Raw genomic sequence first — 23,608 nt, forward strand, 5'->3', positions numbered from 1 at the left:
CAGCAGAACCCACAGAAGCACTCTTCTGAAAATGTAGCAAGGGAATTGAAGACAGGAGCTGATGTCTTGAATCTGAAAGAGAGAAAATATACAGAGTAGGAGTACACTCTGAGGGACTTGGAAGAAGAGAACCGGTTATGCTTGCTGTAACAGCTAAGAAACACTCAAAGATGCATAGATACATAGTGTTTGGACATGAAGCAGCAGCCTGTGCTGTTGAAAAGGCCAGCTGAGACCAAGCACATGGGTATTTCTGTAGTCCAGAGCCCATTGTTTCCTCCAGCTAATCAGGACCGTGTCTCTTGGATTTGTATTGCAGTCATCATTGTGATCCTTGGACCTGTAATTACCAGGGCCTGTAGCGATGGGACAAAGGGACAACAATTTTAAACTTAAAGAGGGAAGATTTAGATTAGACATAAGGAGGAAATTCTTTAAGAGTGGTGATACACTGCAACAGGCTGTCCAGAGAAGTTGTGAATGTCCACCCCATCACTGAAAGTGTTCAGGATCAGGTTGGATGGGGCTTTGAGCAACCTGATATAGCCAAATACATCACTGCTTATGGCAAGGGGGTTGGATTAGAACATTAGAAGTCCCTTCCAACCCAAACCATTCTACGATTCTACTCTATACTACTTTGGACAAACTTTTCAAAAGTGTAGTGTCCAGAACAAGGTCCCAAGATCTTGCTTTCACCTCCCCCCTTCCTTTCCTGAAAAAAACAACAACAACAAAACAAAACGGGATTGTATTTAATGAATGACAGCTCTTGTGCAAGTCGTATTTTCCCTGCTGGACAACCTGTTCCTTCTTGGGAGAGTGTATCTTCATCTCTCTGGGATCTGTGCACTGTGCCTGCAGGGAAGTCAGTAGTAGGATCTACCCCACCTTTCTGCTCTCATGCTGTATCTGCGAGTTGCAGGAGGCTCATTGTGCCACCCACTCAGCAGTGTCCAGACTTGGCCTGACCTTGTGGAAATGACTAATTTTCTTCTGTTTTTCCACGTACCAACACAAACCCCAGAGACAGTCAACTGTTTGGCTCTTGGGTAAATAATAGCTAACATAAAGTAAAAAAAAAAAGTATTAGAAAAACACCTGTTAACAGTAGTATGTAGCAAAAAGGCTCTTCTGATTTCAGTAAAGAACATTAACATCTGTTGGCTGCTTAACATTGCCTGTTTGCCTTTGGCTTGTTGGGCTTTATCTTAGCCTAGTGTAATAAATTGAAATGTCACCATTAAATTAAATGGCTCCAGGTCAAATCCACCCAGTGATTACTCTGGGTTTAAGTTCACAGCCCTAGCATTCTTTGCATATTGGTACAAATTTTCTGCCAGCATTGTAAGTTTCTCGTAATTGTTTGTGTACCTTTATGTAAATTTTGTAAAGTAAGAAGATTCATGTCAGTGATGTATACAGGCAAAGCTTTTTAATAAATTGAAGATCCTGTTAATCAGTAAGTACAAAAGCAGTTTGCATGAGAACAAAGCGTTGTAAGTTATTTATAAAACTGTTCAAAATGCATTATAAAATGGGTTTAGTGAACTAATGTCTTATCTTTTTTTCTCCCCAAGGAGGTTTCATTATTATAGAAAATAAAAGTTAACTTCAGGATGCTAAAAAGGAAACAAAGTTCAAGGGTGGAAGCCCAGCCAGTTACAGATTTTGGTCCGGATGAATCTTTGTCAGACAATGCAGATATTCTGTGGATTAACAAACCAGTAGGTATCTGTTTCCATTAATTTTAAGTTAAATGTAATTGTGCTGTTGAAATACAACTTCCACGAAAAATCTGAGATAGATATTTGTCAGAAGCAAATACTGCGCTACAGTTGCTAATCTGCCAGTTTGTTTTTTGCATAAAGTCCAAATTTAAATAAAAAGGTCTCTTTCAGTTATTGCAGATGGATGGGGATGATCAAGCAGTGTTTTTCAAAAACTTCATCTACTTTTTTTTTTTAACAACCATCCTTTCAATGTCTCCGTTTCCTAACATGTTTATTGAAATTAGAAGTCTGTAAAATGAGCTTTTGAAAGGATGTCAAAAGGAGCATTATATTGCTGAAGGGGTAGCCAGCAGTCAGTAATTTTGACTTTCAGAGCTCTCCTTTTGCTTATGAATATTAAAGTGTATTTTGGCTGGTTATTTTAAAGTACAGCTCACATTTTCCTTGTATAGTTTAACCTACAACTTGCCTTATGCAATAGATAGGTGTAAAAAGCATGTGGCAACTTGAAACTGGGAAAGACTTCACTGGGAGAGGAGTAATTGATAGAATTTGTGGTATTAGGAAAATGCCTTTGCAATCTAAATATGGTTATTAGAATTATTTTTTTTCATTCAACAGTGTGCATCTGGGATTCCTATATTTTTATTGATTCATACTTTTGCAGAGAACGCATCTTTGCCTTTATCTTAGTTTATAAATGTTTACTTTTTAAAAGCAGAAAGTCCAATATTCTGAAATAATAGACATTTTTAGCATTACATTCATTCAATGGAACTATCATCTCCTTTGCAGTACGGATGCTAGAGCCCCTCAGCCTTGCTGCTGAGTTTTAACACCTAAATAATTTACACGACAATACCTGTATAGTGATTAATGCTAAATAATCTTAAATAGTATTTTTGTATTGACTGCTATAATCTCAAAATGTAATAGTAGATATATATGCTGGGTTACTTACCAATGTTTCTCAGCACATAATACATGGCTTTTTGATGGAATATTTTTTTTTCTGTCACACTGGTGGACTGTTTGTATATGGCTTAGCATGTATAATATTTACAACATTTTTTTAGCAGCCACACTTTATTATTTACATTAATTTTTTTCTGGAAAAACAAGGTTTGAAACAAAGTAGGTGTTAACGGGACATAACAGATCATTCATCAGGTGCCTTCCACTTCCGAACTACTAATTTGGGCTCAGAGTATGCAAATGATACTGCTATTCAATTCAGGTCAAATATCATTACTCTTACATGCGTGTACACTGAATATTAAATTAGGTGAATCTTCTTAAATCCTGATATCAAAAGGTCTGAGGTGGTGCAAGTAAGTGTAGATTTTTTCCTCAAATGAAAAGTTGCTGTAAACTATAATTGCTATAACACTTCATTGGTTTTTTTTGTTTGAAATTTTTTTTTATTGCTGAAGTGTCTTTTTTGCCACCTTCTTATTTTGATAGATATGACCTTACCAACTCTGATTCATTACCCTTGTGTGGCTTCAAGATACTTCAATGTTGTTTTGATTTAGAAGAGAAAAAAGAAACCTTAAACCTCTGTATCAATATATTCTGCTTTTTCAGTAGACATCCCAGTGTGATTGGCACTGAGTATCAGCCTTATTAACAATGATTGTAGTGAGACTGAGACTTAAGTAGTTACAGAAATGAACTGTTCTCTTACAGCAACAAAACTTGTTTGGAATAAAAGTGAATCCTGATGTTAAGAAGCATTTTTCTGTGACATGGTCTTTTTTATACTTATTCTTTCACAAATGGAAGGATGTTTGTAATCCCTATGCCTCTCACTTAATTTTTGGAATTGTATTGGATGTAATTGTGTTGGATTTAAAACTCAGTTCATCTAAATGTTAAACTAGAATTTTCCAGATATTTTTGTTTCATGTATTCACCCAAGTTGTAACATCGACTAATTCCACATATTGTCTGCTCATAACTGTGATAAGTTTTCATTGGAAAAGAAGTTTAATTACAAAAGCCACAAAGAAGAAATGATGGAAATTCTTAAGTAGAAATTCTTAAGCTTCCTGGCTCTTAATTCTTGGTTTCTGAATTATTCAGCCTCCCAAAATAATTAATAAAATTCTATCCAGAAATATATGTGTGTGTACAGATAGTTACATATATATAAATGAAATAAATCAGGAGTGCTTTTTTTTGGATGAAGACCTTTACTGTGTGAATCAGTATGTAAGAGAAAAATGTGAATGTGTATTTCTAAAAAGTAACAGTACAAGTTATAGAGGCTAAATATTTGAGCTTTTTCTGAACAGCGAACAATGTTTTTCTGAACAATCTCACATTGTCTTCTTGTTTGTTTGTTTTCCAGTGGGTACACTCTTTACTACGAATCTGTGCCATCATCAGTGTTATTTCTGTTTGTATGAACACTCCAAAGACCTTTGAGCATTATCCTCCTCTCCAATATGTGACATTTGCTCTTGATACTCTATTGATGTTTCTTTACACTGCAGAGATGATAGCAAAAATGCATATCCGTGGGATAGTTAAGGTAAGCATTTAAACAGTATTGTATATGTTCTTAAGAAAATTATCTGATATATGCTGGTGACATTTGATTGTCAAAACAGACAAGACAGATTGACAAAGATGCAGCTTTACTGCATATTTAATCCCCCCAAATATAAAACCAACATTCATAATAATGGTTTCCTGCTAACAAGTACATAATTTCATTGTACTAATGTAAAGAATTAAAGGAAAAATAAGCTCCATATACCCTAGCAAGAAAATTTTGTAAAAGTCTAGAGATGCAGATGCAGACTTAGAACTCTGATTTTAATTTTAGGACGGCTGGTTCTGTTGTGCGGTTACTTCATTTAAATAAGAATATATGTCTTACTGTGAGTTAAATGAGAAAGTTATCTTGCTTTGCTGGTATTTTTCCTTAGTATAATAAATGTTGGTAAACAGATACTTTATATAATACATATTATTATATGTTTACTGTTGTTGCTGGACTGATTTGTATAAACTGATACGATACTGGAGAATATAAAACTGTAGAATTTTTCATTAATCATTATTTTGTAGCATTATTTTACTGATTATTTCCAGTCTTCTACAAAAAGATGCAGATTCAACCTACACACAGAAAATCCATCTGCAGACCTTACTGACAATACAACTAGGTCACTGTTGCACAGAATAGGTAATTGGTGTGTTATCCTTCCCTCTCACTCCTGAAAGGTCTGGTGACTCCAGAGACAGCTGAAGCTCCTCAGTTTGTTCTGAGTGCAAATAGCATTTTTTGTTCACTGCAAACTAAGCTATTCTACCATCATACTTCATGAATATTAATAGTAAAAGTTAAACTCTCATTAACATTTAGAAAATTACTGAAATAAGCTGATTCTGAGAAAATCTTAATGCATTGCATGAGGCCAGACTAATCCTTTGTGAATTGCTATTTCTGACTGCTATCTGTACCCTCTTATTGAAGAGATGTCCATTAAGCATTGAAGATGAGGAAACAGAATCATGAATGGGGAATCCATAACCAGCATGAACATATGAACAGTGTGGGAATAACAATCTACTATGACAACTATACAGACCTTGCAAAGACATGTAGATATTAGTGCAGAGAGGAGAGGAGAGGAGAGTAGAGTGGAGTAGAGTAGAGTAGAGTAGAGTAGAGTAGAGTAGAGTAGAGTAGAGTAGAGTAGAGTAGAGTAGAGTTGGAATGGAATGGAATGGAATGGAATGGAATGGAATGGAATGGAATGGAATGGAATAATAGTTAGAAGGGAGAGTTGGAAGTGACCTACATTGATCACCTAGTCCACCTGCCAGACAATTCAGGGCTGACCAAAAGTTAAAGCATGCAATTAAGGGCATTTTCAAAACGCCTCTTAAACACTGACAGGCTTGCAGCATTGACCACCTCTCCTTCATGTCCAGTGGAAACCTCCCCTGATGCAGTTTGAACCATTCCCATGTGTCCTGTCAGGGATACCAGTGGAGGGAGTGGAGCTCAGCACCTCCCTTTTCACTTTGTAGGAAGCTGTAGAGAGCAATGAAGTTGCTCCTCAGCCTCCTTTTCTCCAAAGTAGATAAACGCAGAGTACTTAGCTTTTCCTCATAGCATGAACTTATCTTTCATCATCTTGAGGAACTTACCTTTGAAGCCTGTTTCCTGAGTCTGTCCACAGAATGAATAGCTGTCTCATGTTGGTTCCATTGCCTTAGTTCATATTATACATGTATAGATGATAATGCAGATTATTTCATTTGCACACTAATATTTTACTCTTAATTTATTATTAGATAAAAATACAAGAGAATAGATTAGACATAACCCTTATGCAAATATTGATTGTTTTAAGCAGAAGCTGGATGCATTTATTTTTATTTTGACTGAGGATTTGCTTGCAGCATTCATCAGTGAATATAGTTACACTGAAATTAAGTGCTTTATTGGCTCTGTTCATGGAGTCATAGAATCACTTAGATTGGAAGAGACCTCCAGACATCATCTAGTCTGACCTGCTGCCAAAAATATGTCCACTTAGATAAAGTTGCCTATGGCTTGTTGTTGGTGAATCTCAGACTCCTTTAAGGATGAAGATTCCAGTAGCTCTCTAGACTGCCTGTTCCAATTCTTGACCAACCTTGTGCAAACATTTTTTTTCCTAATATTTAATCAGAAATTTCTGTGTTCCAACTTGTGTCCCTTTTGTCTCATCACGGTGCACTTCCAAAGATAGTTTGTCTCCATCTTCTTCGTATTCTCTGATGAGGTAGTTGTAGATGGCAACAGGATCTCCCCTTTGCCTTCTTTTCTGAGGGCTGAACAGACTCATGTCTCACCCTCTCCTTGCGTCATGTGCTCCAGCTCTCTGACCTTTAGTGGCCCTCTACTCCCTGTATTAGTCTATATCCTTCTTGTACTGGGGAGCCCAGAACTGCACTCAGCTGAAAATTAGGCTTGTGGATGTGTTCTCACAATGGCTGTATAAAGAGAAAGGATGGCTTCCTTGCACCTGGTGCCTACACATACTCATATAAGACAGAACTATAGGAAGAGGATATAGGCTTGTGTCATGTATAGCAACTTTCATAAAAGAGTGTTAGAACTGCATTACCCTTTTTCATCTTTTAAATCAGAGCTTTTTGAATATGTTATCAAATTGATTCTTTGAATGCTAATCAGTGAATAATCCTTTTTTATTGAACTGTTTAACTTACTTTTGGTGTTATTGATTCTAGGGAAAATATCCAAGAACATAATGACCCATGGGCTTACAAAGATATTGGCAATCAAAGTAAAATAAAGCACTGTTTAGAAAGCTATTGGCATTTATAAAAGTTTTTTATATGAAACGTCTTTATATAAGGAAATTTGTTTATGAACTGTAGTCCTAATTTAAGTGTATTCAAGACTTACAGTGAATGTAGGATCGATGAATGTTTAGCCATATGGTTCTGCTGAACTTCACCATAAATCAGTATTTCTGTAAAGGCTTTAGGGATTCATATGCTAATAAACTTTTGAACCATGATTAATGCAAAATTTTAGTCCAGAGAGAAATCTAATTTGTGGAGAAGACAGGCACCATCCACTTAACTCCCAATTAATAACAATATAAGTATAGCTGAGCTAAGAAGATTTTGAAAATGCCAAATCATGTCTAATTAACACCTTCTGAGGACAAATGTGACATTTCCTTCTTTTGGTTCCCAGGGATTTTTAGAAAAGGAAATAGTTTCTGAAAAACCTAGCCTTTTCTCTGTGAAATTTTCCCTTTTCCCTGTGTAAACTAAGTGGCAAAATGAAGTGATACATCCATCCAAGCATTTTGCTCCCCTAGAAGGAAAGTTAAACTGAAATGTTTATGTAACATTGTGTCTTTTATTACTAATGTTTCCTTCAGATTAATTATTGCTGTGCTAGTAAAATCTATCAAAATTTTGGGCTGCCAGTACCTTTTGAGTGTTGGCTGTTGCTTGTTCCATTTGTGAAGACGATACTGAGGACTCTGAATTACAGGGCACCGCTCATACAGTTATCCACCACCTGCAAAGAGAATAGGCACTGGTATGTGTTTAGACAAGGAGCACAAAATATAAATATTAAAGAAACCGGAAGATGACAATGTAAGATAGATTTCATACAGGGTCCAAGGTTCTTTTGTTTGCAAAACTGTCTACCGGTATTCCTTATTATTGCTGTAATAACCTGTGTGCTTCTAGTAGTAACAAGCTCTATGTTATGATAGAGTGACTTCTCTGGAAGAATTGAGCTGGGTGTAAATGTGCACTTTTATGGATTATATGCAGTATATAGGCACTATCTACCAACGCAGCGACACATAAATGGGAGCGGTTTCCTTTGCTTTTGTCCAGTACTAAGGGCCAATAAACTGAAATCAGCGGCTTCCAGCATGTTGGATGTTCTCAGGGAATGTTAGCCTTGTGCAGAGAGCACATTTTCCTCATAATTTTTTTGGTAGTTGCTTTGCTTGCTGTAGTTTCTCTCTGTTCAAGAGGGGAGGATTGAGGACAGAGCAGGCTGGAGATTCACCTGAGCCAGGTGGGCTTTACTCTGCCAATATAAGGAAGTTCCACCTGTAGTGCAGTGAATGCAAGGTAGATACGGGCTTTTTATGCTGTAATTAAATACTCTGGTTGCCATGATATAAATTGGGGTCTGCAAATGTTTCCAGTAGCAGCTGACATCTGTTTGCATATTCTGACACATTTTTATCTTTGCTTGCATGAAATAAATATTTAGGCTTAAAACAGAAATACTTTTAGTAGCATTCATCAGCAGTGATTTGATGGGCTGCTATTGTCTGTACTTAGTTGCTTAGTTAGCCTAAAATAGGCTCTTCAAAAAGGTAATTTATCTGGCCTGTTTTTTTTCTGTTGACTGAAAGGAAAGCTTGAAGTTCATAGACCAACACCTTGCCTTTAGGATCTCACAGTGGAGGATTAACTCATTATTACAGATTTGGTGTCAATGGACAGATGAGGGTGAGAACTACAGATAGTATATGGCCAGCTGGATGCCAGCTTCTTCTTTAACCCTTATGGCATTATCTTAGTTATGCTTAAACGAGTTTCTTCCATAATAATCCTACTACAAAGTATGTTTTGAATTATGGATTACAGAACTGTTCAAATAATGTATCTTATTACAACTATCTGTTTTGCCTTCTTTTCCATACTTCTAATGTTAAAAATTTCACCTTCATCTTTCTGATAAATTATGGAAATATTAATTAAATTGTCATGAAACGTGTCAGCTGGCTCACCAGCTTTTAATAATTTTGTCAAGGGACTTCCTGCTGTGTTACAGACTGAAAACAGAAGTCAAAAATTCTGAAATTACTGCGTTCTTTGACTTTAGATGTGCTGTAGACCCCATGGCGAATAAGTGAGTTAATGGGTTGTTCTCAGAGGCCAGGTAGTAAAAGAGAGTATGTGGCTCCTGTCATCCCATGTCAGCATGCTCTGATGTGCTCATGGTGCCTGGTGGAGAAAGTTCAGTCTTGGGATGTGCAAGTCAGGAAAAGGAGCAAGAGCCTTGACCTGGAGGACAGGGGCATAAACAGTGGAATCAGTGGCAAGGATGAAATTCTTTGACTAAACAGAGTGTAATTATGTGGAACAAAAAGTAATGAGAAAGCTACTTACCTGTGGTAGTAAAACTCACGGAACACACATGAGGAGAGACCCAGCTGACTTAAGATCTGAGTTTCCCCTTCTTGGGGAATTATACTTCTTGTGATTATAAGGTGAAAACTTTGTCCTTATGACAAGTTATTTTACATATCTATATTAAAAAATAGAATTCTGTACTATCTATAATGATGTTGGAAATCTAGATGTATAGTGTAGGTTCCCTGCTGTGCTGTGTTATTATTTCAAATTGTCTTAAAATTTCACTTTAAAAATGCTGTATTTTGGTATTGGCAGCTGTTTGGTTTAGTTTTAAATATTAGTTCATAGCAAACAGTGTTGATATGCATTATTTGAATAAGACATTCAGTCTACAAAAGTTGATTCTTCTGTCTCACCTTTTTTCTGTCTTTGTTTTGCTAACGCATATGTCCATTGCTAGGACATCTGTAACCAGCCTACTGGGATCGTGTTGCTAGTGAAATGCACCAGTGCTGTTTCCAGTCACAGGAAATTAAAACAATTAAGATTGATTAACATGAGGAAAACAAATAAGAAGTTGCCTGCAGCGTGCTGCTGGTTGGGTGTTACTGCCTGTGGGCCAGGGAAGGTTAGAGACCATGGAAGGCACTAGAATATACGCACCTGTTTCTATGGTTACTTGTGCCTGGTTTTGTTGGAGTGTTTATTACAGGAAAGTGACTCATATTACACAGTGGGGCATTTTGCACCGTTTTTACATTAGAATATTAGAAAATCAAAGGCATTTACATTACTTAATGAACTTACATAGGCAGTATTTCCAAAATAACAATGGTAATTTTTCTAACCAGTCAATGGGTCATAGACATTTTTTGTGAGAAATTATTTTTATCCATGCATATAAAGATGTGTCCATATTGTACTTAGTGACTTAACCATGGTGATAAAAATTTAACCTTAATGTTTCTAAGAAAAAATATATAATGAGACTACATCTTGGAGTATTGTGTCCAGTTCTGGGCTCCCCATTTCAAGAGAGACAGTGATTTACTTGAGAGAGCACAATGGAGGGCTACAAGGATGATTAAGGGATTGGAGCACCTGTCTTATGAGGAAAGGCTGAGAGACCTGGGGCTGTTTAGTCTGGAGAAGAGAAGACTGAGAGGGGATCTTATTTATGTATATAAATATCTGAAGGGTGAGTGTCAAGAAGGAAGGAGGACCGATCTTTTCAGTTGTGCCTTGTGATGCGAACTAGAACACAGGAAGTTCCACCTCAACATGAGGAAGAATTTCTTTACTGTAGGAGTTATGGAGCACTGGAACAGGCTGCCCAGAGAGGCTGTGGAGTCTCCTCTGGAGACTCTGAAGACCCACCTGGGTGTGTTTCTGTATGACCTGCCCTAGATTCTCTGGTGGTCCTGCTCTGGCAGAGGGGTTGGACTCGATGATTATCAGAGGTCCCTTCCAACCCCTAACATTCTGGGATTCTGTGATTCTGACTTTTGTAATATTTTTAGAAATTGTTTTACAATATATGGGCCAATTAGTTGAACAAAACTTTACTTTTTGGTAATGATATTTTTTTCCCTTTGAAATTGTACTTTAGAGCATTACTTTATGGATAATCATGAAAGCAGCTGTTACTGAAGGACAGTGTTAATATATCACTTCATGTTAGGGTAAAATGACATCTATCCTGGGATAGCAGTGAAGTCTACACATAGGATAACATGCTATGTATTCAGTTAGGAAGAGAGGAAGCTTCATCCCTAATGTGCTTTTCTATGTTGAAACTTGCATTTTCAGAGAAGTCTGCTTGGATTCAAAAAATATCTTTCATTTTATACCCATGTTGTCTTCTCTCTTAATTCACAAGAAAAAAGCAAGACATCAAGATGAAAAAATCTTTCTGATCCAAATCCCTGTGGAAAGTAAGAGGAACATTTGTGTGCAGCTGTATTTTCACAAAAATGACAAAATCTGTGTGGGATTTTTGAAGTAGTAAGATGAACAAAAAAATTAATTTCAGAGTATTGTGTTCTCCACCACTAATATAAATATTACTGTCTTACAGCTATACAAAGATTGCTGTTTCAATAAACTTTTTCCTGGCCTCTGTAGTATATAATGAATTCTCCAGCTTTTAATAGGGCTTATTACCAAATACTAAAATCCTTTTTTTTTTTTTTTTTTTTCTGAAAAAAGCCTCCTTGTCTATTCCCACTTTCATCACTGTGACATTTTTCCGTTGAAGGAGAGCTGTGAATCATGATCATAAATCCAAGTTTTGTCATGTTAGATCAGACAATCAAATCCTTCTGTTCAATCTCCAGGCAGTATTTGATGCTTCAGAGCAAAAGCTATCACTTCAGACATTGGGATCTAAACTGACCCATTGCATCCACTGTAAACATTGGAGCTGAGGAAGGGCAAAATACTCCTGGCTGAAGCACAGCAGTGATTAACACGCTGCCTTCTCAAGACTACAGAGTCCTTCCAAATATAAGCAAATATCCGTGCATGTGGAACTAGATGTAGAGTTGGAGTCTACGTCAAGGAACTGTCATTTTGAGGAGATGCACACAAATAGGGAAGAAATCTGGGTTAGAAGAGACCTATCGAGATGGTCTTCTCTGTAAATATATTCCAATGTTTAGTTGTTCTCAGGGGTGAAGTTGTTTGAGTTCTTTTCTGTGCACTTCCTGGAAACAGGGAGTGCTGTTCCAGGTAGGGGGATCCTATTACAGCATAGCAGAGGAGGAAAAAATGATACTCCTGATTCCCTCTATTCTTTCTATTTCCTCCTGTGCATTTATGCTGCTCTTAAAATGCCAGCAAATGTCAACCTCCGTGCCTTAATGCTTATTTGCAGTTCCCCACAAAGTAGCCTACAGGGTAGTCTGAAGAATTTACTGGAGTTGTTGATGTGCTTTATTTACTGGCACCACATGCAGGATCCAATGACCATGACATAATAGCAAAGTAGCTGGTTGTTACTGAGCTTGCTGGTCTCTTTGCATTTGTACTATCTTTCAGCTATATTGTTTGTCAGAGACTGTGAAGAAAAATGGGAGGCTAGCATTCTCCTAATGACAGACCCAAGACTACAGGACGCTTTTCCAGAGCAGATGTTGGTAAATCTGATTACCATCAGAGCAAGTGTCATGTCACTTCTTTTACTTAGCTTTCCCACAGAGGCGGCTGGAACAAGGCGGGAGGGAAGGATTCAGAAAACAGGCTGTGTAGTCAGGGATGAGAGAAAAAGAGAAATTTCTGAAGGCAAACAGGGAGGCAGAGGAGGCTTTTCAGATGCAGGGATTTGCTGTTAATCCTGATGTGTTCCTGAGATTTTAGGAGATAAGCAGGGCAAAAATTACATAGGAGATGACTGTGCAACCATTTAGCTGTTTTAGCTAAGCTCTCTACCTTACCAATGAGATACTGAAATTGCTTAACAAAATTAGCAGACATAGTCAATATTCTAGCAGATTGGTTTATGCTGGTTTTGTAGAATATTTTGTTTGCAGCAAGGTTGATGATGGAATAAGCTTTTATTAAAAAATTGCAGACAGACTAGTCTTCCCTTCTGCTGAAAGTTAAACTGTAATGGCTCTCACTGACTGACTAACTCAGGTGTTACTACTTTTGTCTGTGGTTCTGTCTGTATTTTGTATTGTCTCACATTTCCAATTAGTTAAGTATTATAAAATTGTGGGGTTTTGCGAACTTGTGTAACGAGGGCACCTAATACTGGCAATTGGTGTTTGGTCTTTAATGCGCTGCTTACAACTGAGAGTGTGTATCTTCTGGCATCTCAGTGCTGTTCGTGGGGTATTAGTTAAAAACTGATTATAAAGAGAATGTAGGGAGAAGAAAGGAGATTTATTTTGTTGGTCCTGTTTTCAGTAGGTAAAAGCCACTAAGATCTTATGCTAGACGAAGTATTCTGTCTTAGTTATGGCAACACTGCCATGGTAAATTAACATATCTTATAGGGCAAATAGTATTTTCATTACAGACTATTTTGTCAAGCTTCTCTGTTCTTTTGAGTTCTCAAATTTCAGCAGACTTTCGATCCATTTCCACACATGTGGTTTATCAAGAAAGCCATTTCCATGGTTCTGCACTAGCCTACCAGTAGCACTGACCTGTTGTAAATAAATACTGAGGGAAAAGACGGGTGCGTGTTAAGAGAAACTGTCTGGGGAGACTAGGAAAGGTAATACAAAGTAATGATGAGGTTTATAATTAACAAAGAAAAGATTGATCCATCAAACAACTAAGCAGTATTCCTGCTTTGGACTTCAGATTTTTTAATGTATCTGAAAATGCTTTATGTTTAATACTGTTAGTTAGCTAGTCCACTGCATTCAAGCTGCAGCCCTTAGTTTGCCTGAGAGAGGCATTAAGTGAGGGCATGGTTTGCTGTGCCAAATCTTCCAAAAGCTGTCCCAAGTCTGTAGCCATGGGCTGTGTAAGTGGACTGTTATTCACCTCTCTGTCAGAAGCAAATTATTTTATTGTCTAGAGAGACTGTAAGTCGTGTTGCTGGAGAAGCTTTCAGGACTAGCTGTCCACTGTAGGCAGTAGGGAGTCAGCAACTTAAGTGACTTTAAGAGGTTTGGATTAGTTTTAGCATAAGGCTTCTAGTTTACAGCAACAATCCTTCCTCATTTGGAAATGTTTAGATCATGTTTCAAAGACTTAGAAACTGTAACATAAATGGTCTGGGATAGTGCATTCACAAAAAGATGCTAAAACAAACCTCAGTAATTCTTACATTTCAGCAGACATGATGAAAAAGGGGTGAGGGATTAACACATGGCAATAATTCTCTTATTGTAGGTACGATGTCACCAGATGTTTTTAAATTTCATGTGTCTGTATTCCTTTCCCAGCCTAAGAACAGGCTGCCATTGACTGTGAGTGTGGAACTTCAGCCCAAGGCTTTTTTAAAATGTGAATGAAACTCACTCTTCCTTGCTATGAATATGTGAGTGCTAGCCTGTGTTTAATCAGAATTAGATTTTTCATGGAAGTAGCACAAGAAATCAGTATCTAAATTCATGCTAAAAAGTATATTCTTGTTTGCACATTAAGCAGGCTGTGGTCCTGACTTAAAAATACTTCCAACAGCAAATAATATCCATATGCCAATATGCAGTATAAATGCATTAAAGATTCCCCAGCACAATCATTGCCAGTCAAATGACAAACATGAAAAGGTTTTAGCCAAAGCCTTCCTACATGCAAAGTAGAAAAGGCCAGAACCTTCTCCTAAGTGAGTGATTTCTACAGAAGTAATTCAGGTGCCCTAAGTTTCTCTTGGTGATGTCCTGAAAGCCTCCCTGACAGGGAGGATGTAGTGGGAGAAGCTGGCCTGACCTGACAATGGGAAAAGTGAGGTGGTAGAGCAGCCTAACTGGTGAGAAGACTGGAAAGGGTCACAGCATCTTCCTTTGTAAGGAGAAAACAGCAGAGCTGCTTCAATCATGCTACATGTATTGTAGAGTGAAAAAGCAATTTCTAAAAAAAGATTTGGCTTTCAGTGCGTACTTGATGGGTTATTCAGAGGAGGGTGAATATAGTGAGATCACGCTCAGATCTGTACAGCCAAACTCGGGGAAAACTTCTTGCTTTAGACAAAGGGTGCTTAAGAGAAATAAAAAAGTAAGTTTCAAACAGTTCTTCAGAGAGAAAGACCAATCAGCATCTTTGTTCAGAACCACAGCTGAAGGACTCAAGTTGCACGTTGATGCAAATCTCACCTGAGGTTTGTTCCCTAAGAGGGAGCAAGGTTTGAGGAGAAAATGGTAAGAGATTTAGGGATTTGGTAGCTGATCTCCACAGATAAAAACCTATGTATCTGCTTCACAGTTCCTGAACATAGCCACTGTAACAGTAGAGTTCTTTTAGCCCTGAGTGCAGAGTTACTGATTAGATCAGACTTTATTTAGGGAAATTATGTCTACGTTCTTCGAGAAGGACAGGTTAAAGGTTCTTGTTTTGTTGTTTCCCTGATTTGCAGACTTCTTCCTCCTAACTTTTGCATTGTGGAGAATTTTAACATCCTTTTGTGTTAGAAAATCCCCTGCTTGAAAATAGTGTTGAAATTCTCAGTCCTTTATTTCTGATTTGAAAATCACTTGCTGTATTTTCCTTTTATCTTTACTTTGTTCACTTCTGTCCTGAAGGTTTTTTGTAATGGAAATAAAACTTAAAAAACACACTATTTTGTCTGTATTTTCACAGTATATCTTGCTCTTACCTACTTCAAGGAAACATAAATAATTTTTAGGATATTGTATGTCACTGAAAATACTAGGTTAAAATAAAACATCTTGTCTGTACTTTTAGAAGCAATTAAAATGCTGAGACATTTAAAAACAGGTGCAAGCTGACCGAGATAACTATCACTGAGATAAGAAACAAGGTGTATCAAACCAGGAATCACGTAACAGGACAAAGTCCAGTAATGTCTTAAAGATTCTTGAGACCTGACAATTTTTTCACCAATATTACCTGTGAAAAATGGATACCAAACACTGTAGTTTGTATCTGGAAGAACACTAAAGAGAGAAAAGGAACCAGATAATGTATAAGGCAGGGAAGGTTTTGTGAAACCTTATTTGGAAAGGGGTGTTTATGTGCCCTGAAATACAGTGCCAATGTCTCAGCATATTTTTTCCTGCAATGCAATATGGAACTGGCATATCCAGTTTCTTTGATTCTAGTCTTGTCTACTCTTTCAGCAAGCTGCATCTATATGAATGTGGTCAACCAGCTTCCTCTATGCTCCATGTGGTACATGAAACTATCCCATACTCAGATGTAATTACCTAATACATGTAGATTTTTTTGCTGTTCAGTGGTTGTAATGAAGTGTGACACATTAGCAGCCCAGCTGAGAAGTGTTTTTATAGCTTGCAGTGGAGGGCCCATGTTGCAAGCCATTGTGAAAGACGAATACTAAGTACGCAAACTGGAGCAGTAGTTGAGAACAGTGCAGTATGGAGGAAGCTGAACTTGTATGCAGTCTTCTCCACACTACCATTTAGGAGTGATATATAGATTGAACTATCATTAAAACCATGCTCAGGTTTTATTTTAGAGCTAGTAGAAGAAGTCTGGACATGAGAAAAAAGTTGTTTAATATGAGGGTGGTGGATCACTGGAACAGGTGCCTAGAGAGGTGGTGGAGGCCCCATCTCTGGAGACATTCAACATCAGGCTTGATGGGGCTCTGAGCAATCTGGTCTAGTTGAAGGTGTCCCTGCTTATTGTAAGGGGGTTGGAGTAGATGACCTTTAGAGGTCCCTGCCAACCCAATACATTCTATGATTCTAGGATTCTAAAGTAAAGCCAGAGAGCAGGTAGGAAGGTATACAGGTCATCAAGGATCCAGTGCTCAATTTTCTGATTTTTTTTTTTTTTATTCAGTTTTGCGAAGGTAATCTATAAATCCCTGTATCTTAGCTATAATTAATGAAGTCTAAAGAACGAATGGTCATTTTGAGACAGTGAAAGCAACTTGAAAGCCTAAACTGTGATGAGATGATAGTGCTGTCTGGTCTTTTGGAAATGGCAAGACATTTCCAGATCACGAAAAATGATTGAAAACTTTTCAAAAAAAAGAATATAAAATGATACTGACTAAATTGAAGCTGTTGAACAATAGTGAAGAAATTAAATGGCACAATACTACATTGCTGGCATTTTATGCTTACCTTCCTGTGCACGTATTTTGTATCAGTCAAAAATATGGAAACGGAAGTCTGATGTTTGTTTCCTTGTGTTTTGTTTTGTTTTTTTTAAATTGATATCAAAGTGTAAATAGTAAGTCCCTTAATAAGTTATTTTTGAGACAGGCTGAGGAGTGCTACTGCACAAAAATGAAGCTACCCTTTATTAACCACGAAGATGTGTGTATAATAGTTTCCATAATATTCTAGCCCGGCTACCAGGCTTTTGGAGTCTTTCAGAAGTGGCATTCAGAAAGTGGTACAGAGAATGCTTTTACTTTTTCATAAATCCTGACAGTAAAACCACAACAATTAACCTCATAGCTTTTCTCTCTCTTGTAGGGTGATAGCTCCTACGTAAAGGATCGTTGGTGTGTGTTTGATGGGTTCATGGTCTTTTGTCTTTGGGTGTCACTGGTGTTACAGGTAATTATTTCCCTTAGCTTTTTCAATGAATAGTTCCTTAATTGTGAAAAATACATGGCACAACCAGGTAATTAGGAATTGGGGAAGCATAGCTGTATATGGGTCAAATTGTTTTTAAAAACCTATGGTGAATTCAGTAGCCCCATAATGGCACATTGCAGCATATCTACATTAGTAGGACAATTCTTCTTGGTCAGTTTTTCCTACATTCATCTGAAGCTGGTTACCATAAACCCTCTGCATAGTCAAAGGAAAGAGAAGGATCTTCAGAGAGCCATTTATCTCTTACTCCATATGACAGTTGCGCTCAACTCCTTCCATTGAGTCTAGCAGGATGTCATGGGTCATAGCTTAGGCAGCTAAAGGAAGAATGATTCCAATGGTAGATGTTTGCCGTGCTGTATTTGTATTGATATGGTGAGCGGAGAGGTTTCAAATAATATGGCCCACACCTAACAAAACCTTTTCCAAAATTCAAGTTAAAGCACATTGGGAAAAAACCCAAAACAAACATAAACCCTTTGGAAAGAATTTGATAAATGTTCATAAAGAAGGGAACTTGTACATGTTGCAAAAATGCTTAGATTGTTCAGGTACAAGAAATATTGTGTCCTGCAAACCAATTGGCCCTTAATCACAGCCTGTTTTTTGGGCAGGAACACATTGAAGACGCTGAGACTGGGGTTGCAGTAGTCTAGGGCTTGTAAAAATACTAGAGTGGTAGCTGTTAGGCATGACTTACTCACTTCTGATAAATTTAAGACACGTGGTAATTTTCTGCTTTATATGCAGGGAAAACTTTGATTCATCATGTACACATGTAGAATGATGGTTGATCATTACAGATAAGTACTGTAGATTACCCAGTTCATGCATTGCCAGGTTCCCTCTCCATTTTCGTAGTACTTTTAGCAAATACTAAATCAAAGTTACATTCAGGGGGCGAGAGACAAGAATTAAACCGACATTTTTGCCCAGTCAATAAGCTAAATAGTCTTTATGGAGTGCATAACCTATCAATGTATTAAGGAAATGGTTCTCTCTGCTGTGGCTTGGCTGAAATTTGTGGCATGAAATGGAGTCTAAGAGAAGAATGTACAGTTTTCTCATGTGCTTGGAATGAAATGGAGAACTTACAGGCATGTTGCAACTCCTAAAGCAATCTGTGTACATGTAGTTTTGTATCACAGTAAAACCCTTACCAGTGTGCAACATTATCAGAGACTGATTTTTCTATTTGGAACTGTAAATTACTCTCTTTGAATGAAGTTGTGGACAACTTGTTGGGTAGGACTAACACAGAAGCCAGGAGCTGACCCAAGTTTTCACAGTCCTCTTGAGTTGTTCAAGACAGAAGCATTATGAGCATAGCCAGGGTATATTTTTGGAATTTCATCAGGATAGCTTAGAAATGGATTAAAAGATTTACTAAGACTTTCCGTTTAAAAAACATGGCTAAAGTGAGCAAAGATAAAAATGAGAATGAAAAGAAAAAAAATGTATAGTGTTCATCGTTTTAAAAGTTCTGTTAATGAATACAGGCACAGGATGTGGTCATCAAGAAAAATTCCTGCTTCTTTTGTTTGTAGGTGTTTGAAATTGCTGAAATAGTTGACCAGATGTCACCTTGGGGCATGTTACGGATTCCACGACCACTCATTATGATTCGAGCATTCCGAATATATTTTCGTTTTGAGCTGCCAAGAACTAGGATAACAAATATCTTGAAGTAAGTAAAGCTGTTATCTGAAGAACAGCAGAGAAAATGTCAGTTTTGACTAGGAAGGCTGACTATGCAACTTACAGAATGACCCTTCATTCCTAATGGGCATTTTCTTCCTCAGTTTTAGTTCTGGCCAAAACCATCTTGGTATTTTCAATATTTAAGGAATCATGAAGCTTCCTAGAAAAGGATCAAAACTGTCAAATATTTAAATAAATCTTAAAGTGTTTTACTAATAACTGTAGCCAGCAATTTTCAACGAGTGGCAGTAAATTCTGTTCCCTTAATACGGGCACTTAATAACCGAAGGATAATATTAATAAATAATAATACATGAGCATGTGCCCTAACCATTACAGTTACAAGTATATATGTATTGGCACATGTACAGAGATGCTCACCTGCAAGCAAACACACATAAGTATGCTTGGTACAGCATCTAATAGCAAAAACCATGTGATAGTAATGTGGAAGAGTATTTTGATCATTATTTGGTATCAACAGTGTTAAGTCATTAGATATTATTTTACAAAAGCTAGACTTAATACATTTTTGGGGGGTTTGTTTTTTTTCTTTTGTTCTGCCCTTTGTAGTTTATGTCTGCTTTAATTACCCTGACCTTAAGGGTTTAGAAGAAATTGTGGCTTACTTTTCTCCATCTGCACAGAATAAGAAATCAGCTTTAAAGACAAATTTTCTGCAGGATTAAATACTTTCTCTGTGTGTCTATATTTTGTCTTCTGGAGCTTTATAGAGGAGGCTTCACCTTGCCTGTGTATTCATTGTCATGTTTATCTTTTTGCCAGGCGTTCTGGAGAGCAAATTTGGAGTGTTTCAATTTTCCTTCTGTTCTTTCTCCTCCTGTATGGGATCCTGGGAGTGCAGATGTTTGGAACTTTTACATACCATTGTGTGACAGACGACACACAGCCAGGGTAAGTTAGCCTGTGCAAGCATGTCATGGGACTGGTCTTTTAGTGCATATGTGTAATTGTAGTTAGCATCACTGGGTATAAAATGGATTTAACAGATTAAAAAATTAAAAGTAGTCCACCAAAATACACTAAGATAAGTTCAGGAAACAAAAATATTATGAACAAAAAAAAAATTATGAAAAGTATAAACTTTAACTGTGACAGATTACAAATTATGGCATTGAGCTGCAGTCTGATTTAGAGGTGACTGTACATGTGTGGGGGAAAGATTACAAGTAAGAGAGAGCAGGAGAGCAGGGGTAGCCTTGGGAAGAGCATTGCCACGTGCAGCTGATGCAGGTCACTGATGATTCATCGCCTTTCACTGTTTTCCTATCTTTTCCCAGAACATCTGAATGTTAGGCCAGATATTAAGCACAGGGCAGAACTACTCCTACAAACTTGCACCCTTTCTGGATGTAGAGGTCGTTGGGACCTGATGCTCAGATTTAAAATTAAAGCCTTTGGAAAATACTTGCAATTAATAGTCTATACTGGTGATCAAGAGTACATTACATTTTTGATTCAGCACATACTAAACCACAAGATTAACTTTAAGCACAATATAGCCTCTTGCCACTGAGATAGCTGATAAAATCACACAGAAGTATATGCTTACATGGACTGTTGAATTGAGGGCTTGACTGTATGCTTGACCACCATTATATTGTGAGATTTTATTATAGCTATTTCTTAATTTTATCTTCTGTTTCTTTGGATAGGGAAGCATTATCTCTACAGTTGTAGTCTTTGCTTTGGTCAAAATTGGATATTTTTAACCCTATATTGAATTTGTCAGAACAGAAAATAAATGAAGTAGACATTCTAAGACAAGCAAGACACTGCTTAATCTGCTGTTGTGCTCAATAAAAAGTCTGATCATTGCAAAACTGTGACAAAGATTTTTCTAAACTAGGGTCTGTGAGCTATCAAGTATTAAATAAGATTCTTGGAAGTGGCATATACAAAAAAGGTTACAAAGTTATTTGAGGATATGCTAGACTTTCTATGGTATATTGTTAAATGCAAAAATACACTACTGTTGGAATATTTTCTTATTCATTTAATCAATACTGTAGTTAAATATGGGACTGATCTTCACCTAGACTGCAAATGAGATATTTTATTCTGACTTTCCCTCTGCTTTAAGAGACAATCTTTATGGCACATATTTCTTCACAGTTTCCCATAGAAATGGGGAAGAAAATTTCTTTGTGGCAATGATAAGATCTGTGACTGTGACTTACCTATGTTAAGAAAAACAAGAAGTGCAAGAGATTACACAGGGAAGATCAAACATCACATAATTGCTTGTGTCGCTGAATACAGCTTTTCCCTGAAATCAGCAGAAAAAGATGAAATGGTACTTAATATAATATACATAATATATTTCATACAAAATATTATGTATCTATTATATTTGCTCCTGGAACACTGCGTAAAACTCTGGAGCCCTCAACACAGGAAAGACATGGAGCTGTTGGAGAGGGTCCAGAGAAGGGCCACAAAGATGATCCAAGGGCTGGAGCACCTCTGCTATGAAGACAGGCTGAGGGAGTTGGGGCTGTTCAGCCTGGAGAAGAGGAAGCTCCAGGGAGACCTTATAGTGGCCTTCCAGTACCTGAAGGGAGCCTATATGAAAGCTGGGGAGGGGCTTTTCACCAGACTGTGCAGGAATAGGACAAGGGGTAACTGTTTTAAACTGAAAGAGGAGAGATTTAGGTTAGACATCAGGGAGAAATTCTTCACCATGAGGGTACTAAGGCACTGGAATAGGTTTCTCAGGGAGGTTGTGGAAGCCCCCTCCCTGGAGGCGTTTAAGGCCAGGTTGGATGAGGCTTTATGCAGCCTGGGCTAGTGTGAGGTGTCCCTGCTCATAGCAGGGAGGTTGGATTCTAATGATCTTTAAGGTCCCTTTCAACCTTAAACATTCTATGATTCTGTTTAAAACATGGGAAGTTAAGTTTATAACTTTAAAGCTGCCCATAAAAATCTTGTCCAATTTCTTCTGCATGTTTTGTGTTACTCTTTGAATATTGCATTATTTAAAAAAAAGAAAAAAAAGTTTATAGAAACACCTCAATTTTAGGTTGTTGAGAAGCTGAATTACAGGAAATAAGTAAAAGGCTCAAGTAACCAGTACCTCAAATAAAAACCTGTCTAAAATGGGTTAAAGTTCCTCTTCAGGTACCTGAGATAGGCACCTTCAGAAAGTAATTAATCACTTTTGCCATCTTGAAACCAGACTTGTAACTCTAAATGGCTCCTGTGGTTGTGTACGAGGACTAGTTGCATTGAAAACCACTTTTTCCCTGGAAGTGGAGACTCATTTATTCTTACAAATTAATGATGTTCCAACAAAAGAGTCTTTTTTTTTGTTCCTTGCCATGTGGACATATACATTATTTTTGGCTCATTCCTACTCTGAAAACACTTATTTCTTCTTCTTTTGTGTAATGTTTATCATTGTATCTTGTGAAAACTTTTACATATCTGATACTTTTTTAATTTTTGAGGAATGCAGTGCAGAAACTCTGGGTGGAGTTAGGCTGTGCCTCATTTGCATAGGTCAGGGCTGATATTCCCAGAGATGGCTGCAGAATTTATAAGAAACACTATAAGCTGGTAAAATGGATAGAGAGGAAGAAATAACAGTTCTCATGCCAAAAGAGGACAATTTAGAGGCAAACATTGGTCCAAAATGTAGTTAGAAAGGAGACAGCATGCCACTGCTGAATCCAGGAGACTGTATTAGCTGACAAGCAGTAGAGCACAAAAGCATGAAAACTGCCTGGACAAATTTTACTTTTGTTTTTGTGGTTCAGTTTTCAACTTTATAATGAGAATTAAACATTCCTCTCAGAAGCTAAGTCTATCTCTCTGAGTCAGGTGGTTTTGTGCCAGGCAATGGAAAGTGGCCAGAGTTGGCTGTGCTTGGCCTCAAATAACTTGAGTCTTTAATAAGCCACAGCTATAAATATTCAGTATTTCTGCAAACCAGATCCCAGGCTCCCAAGTCAAGATGAGAAAATGAAAAGCATCTAATTAGTGGCCACCTGTGAGAACTTAAATTTTAGGTGATTTGCCTTCTATTATGCAGAATTTTAAGGCAAGCGGGAAGGGTGAAGTCTTATTATTGAGGTCAAGACTTCATCCATTTCAGAAATTTTAGCAATCACTCTTCTTAAGTATACTGCCTTCTAAATTATTATTATAAGGAAGGCAAGTGTCTTTTGAAAACAGCATCTTAAAATTTTGCTATTCCATTTTTATTTGGAAGGATGTGTCAGCTTCATCACTCATGGCCTCTTTGACTACTGCAGGTTCCTTCATCTTTCCATCCTTCCTGACGCC

At 37.4% G+C, this 23,608-nt stretch overlaps 1 protein-coding gene across 1 annotated transcript in view; it reads left to right on the forward strand.

The window, feature by feature from the left end:
• The first annotated feature begins 1,619 nt into the window (after positions 1 to 1,619).
• The window catches only part of NALCN (sodium leak channel, non-selective), a 214,233-nt gene continuing 192,244 nt past the window's right edge, over positions 1,620 to 23,608 (forward strand). Inside the window, exons 1-5 of the mRNA XM_009997938.1 lie at positions 1,620 to 1,727; positions 4,087 to 4,269; positions 17,474 to 17,557; positions 19,147 to 19,286; positions 20,087 to 20,215. Coding sequence (XP_009996240.1) covers positions 1,620 to 1,727; positions 4,087 to 4,269; positions 17,474 to 17,557; positions 19,147 to 19,286; positions 20,087 to 20,215 — 644 coding nt within the window. The remainder of the gene's footprint in view (positions 1,728 to 4,086; positions 4,270 to 17,473; positions 17,558 to 19,146; positions 19,287 to 20,086; positions 20,216 to 23,608) is intronic.

Source organism: Chaetura pelagica, unplaced genomic scaffold (genome assembly GCF_000747805.2).
Source record: "Chaetura pelagica isolate M959 unplaced genomic scaffold, ChaPel_1.0 scaffold123, whole genome shotgun sequence".
In the NCBI taxonomy this organism is placed as follows: domain Eukaryota; kingdom Metazoa; phylum Chordata; class Aves; order Apodiformes; family Apodidae; genus Chaetura; species Chaetura pelagica.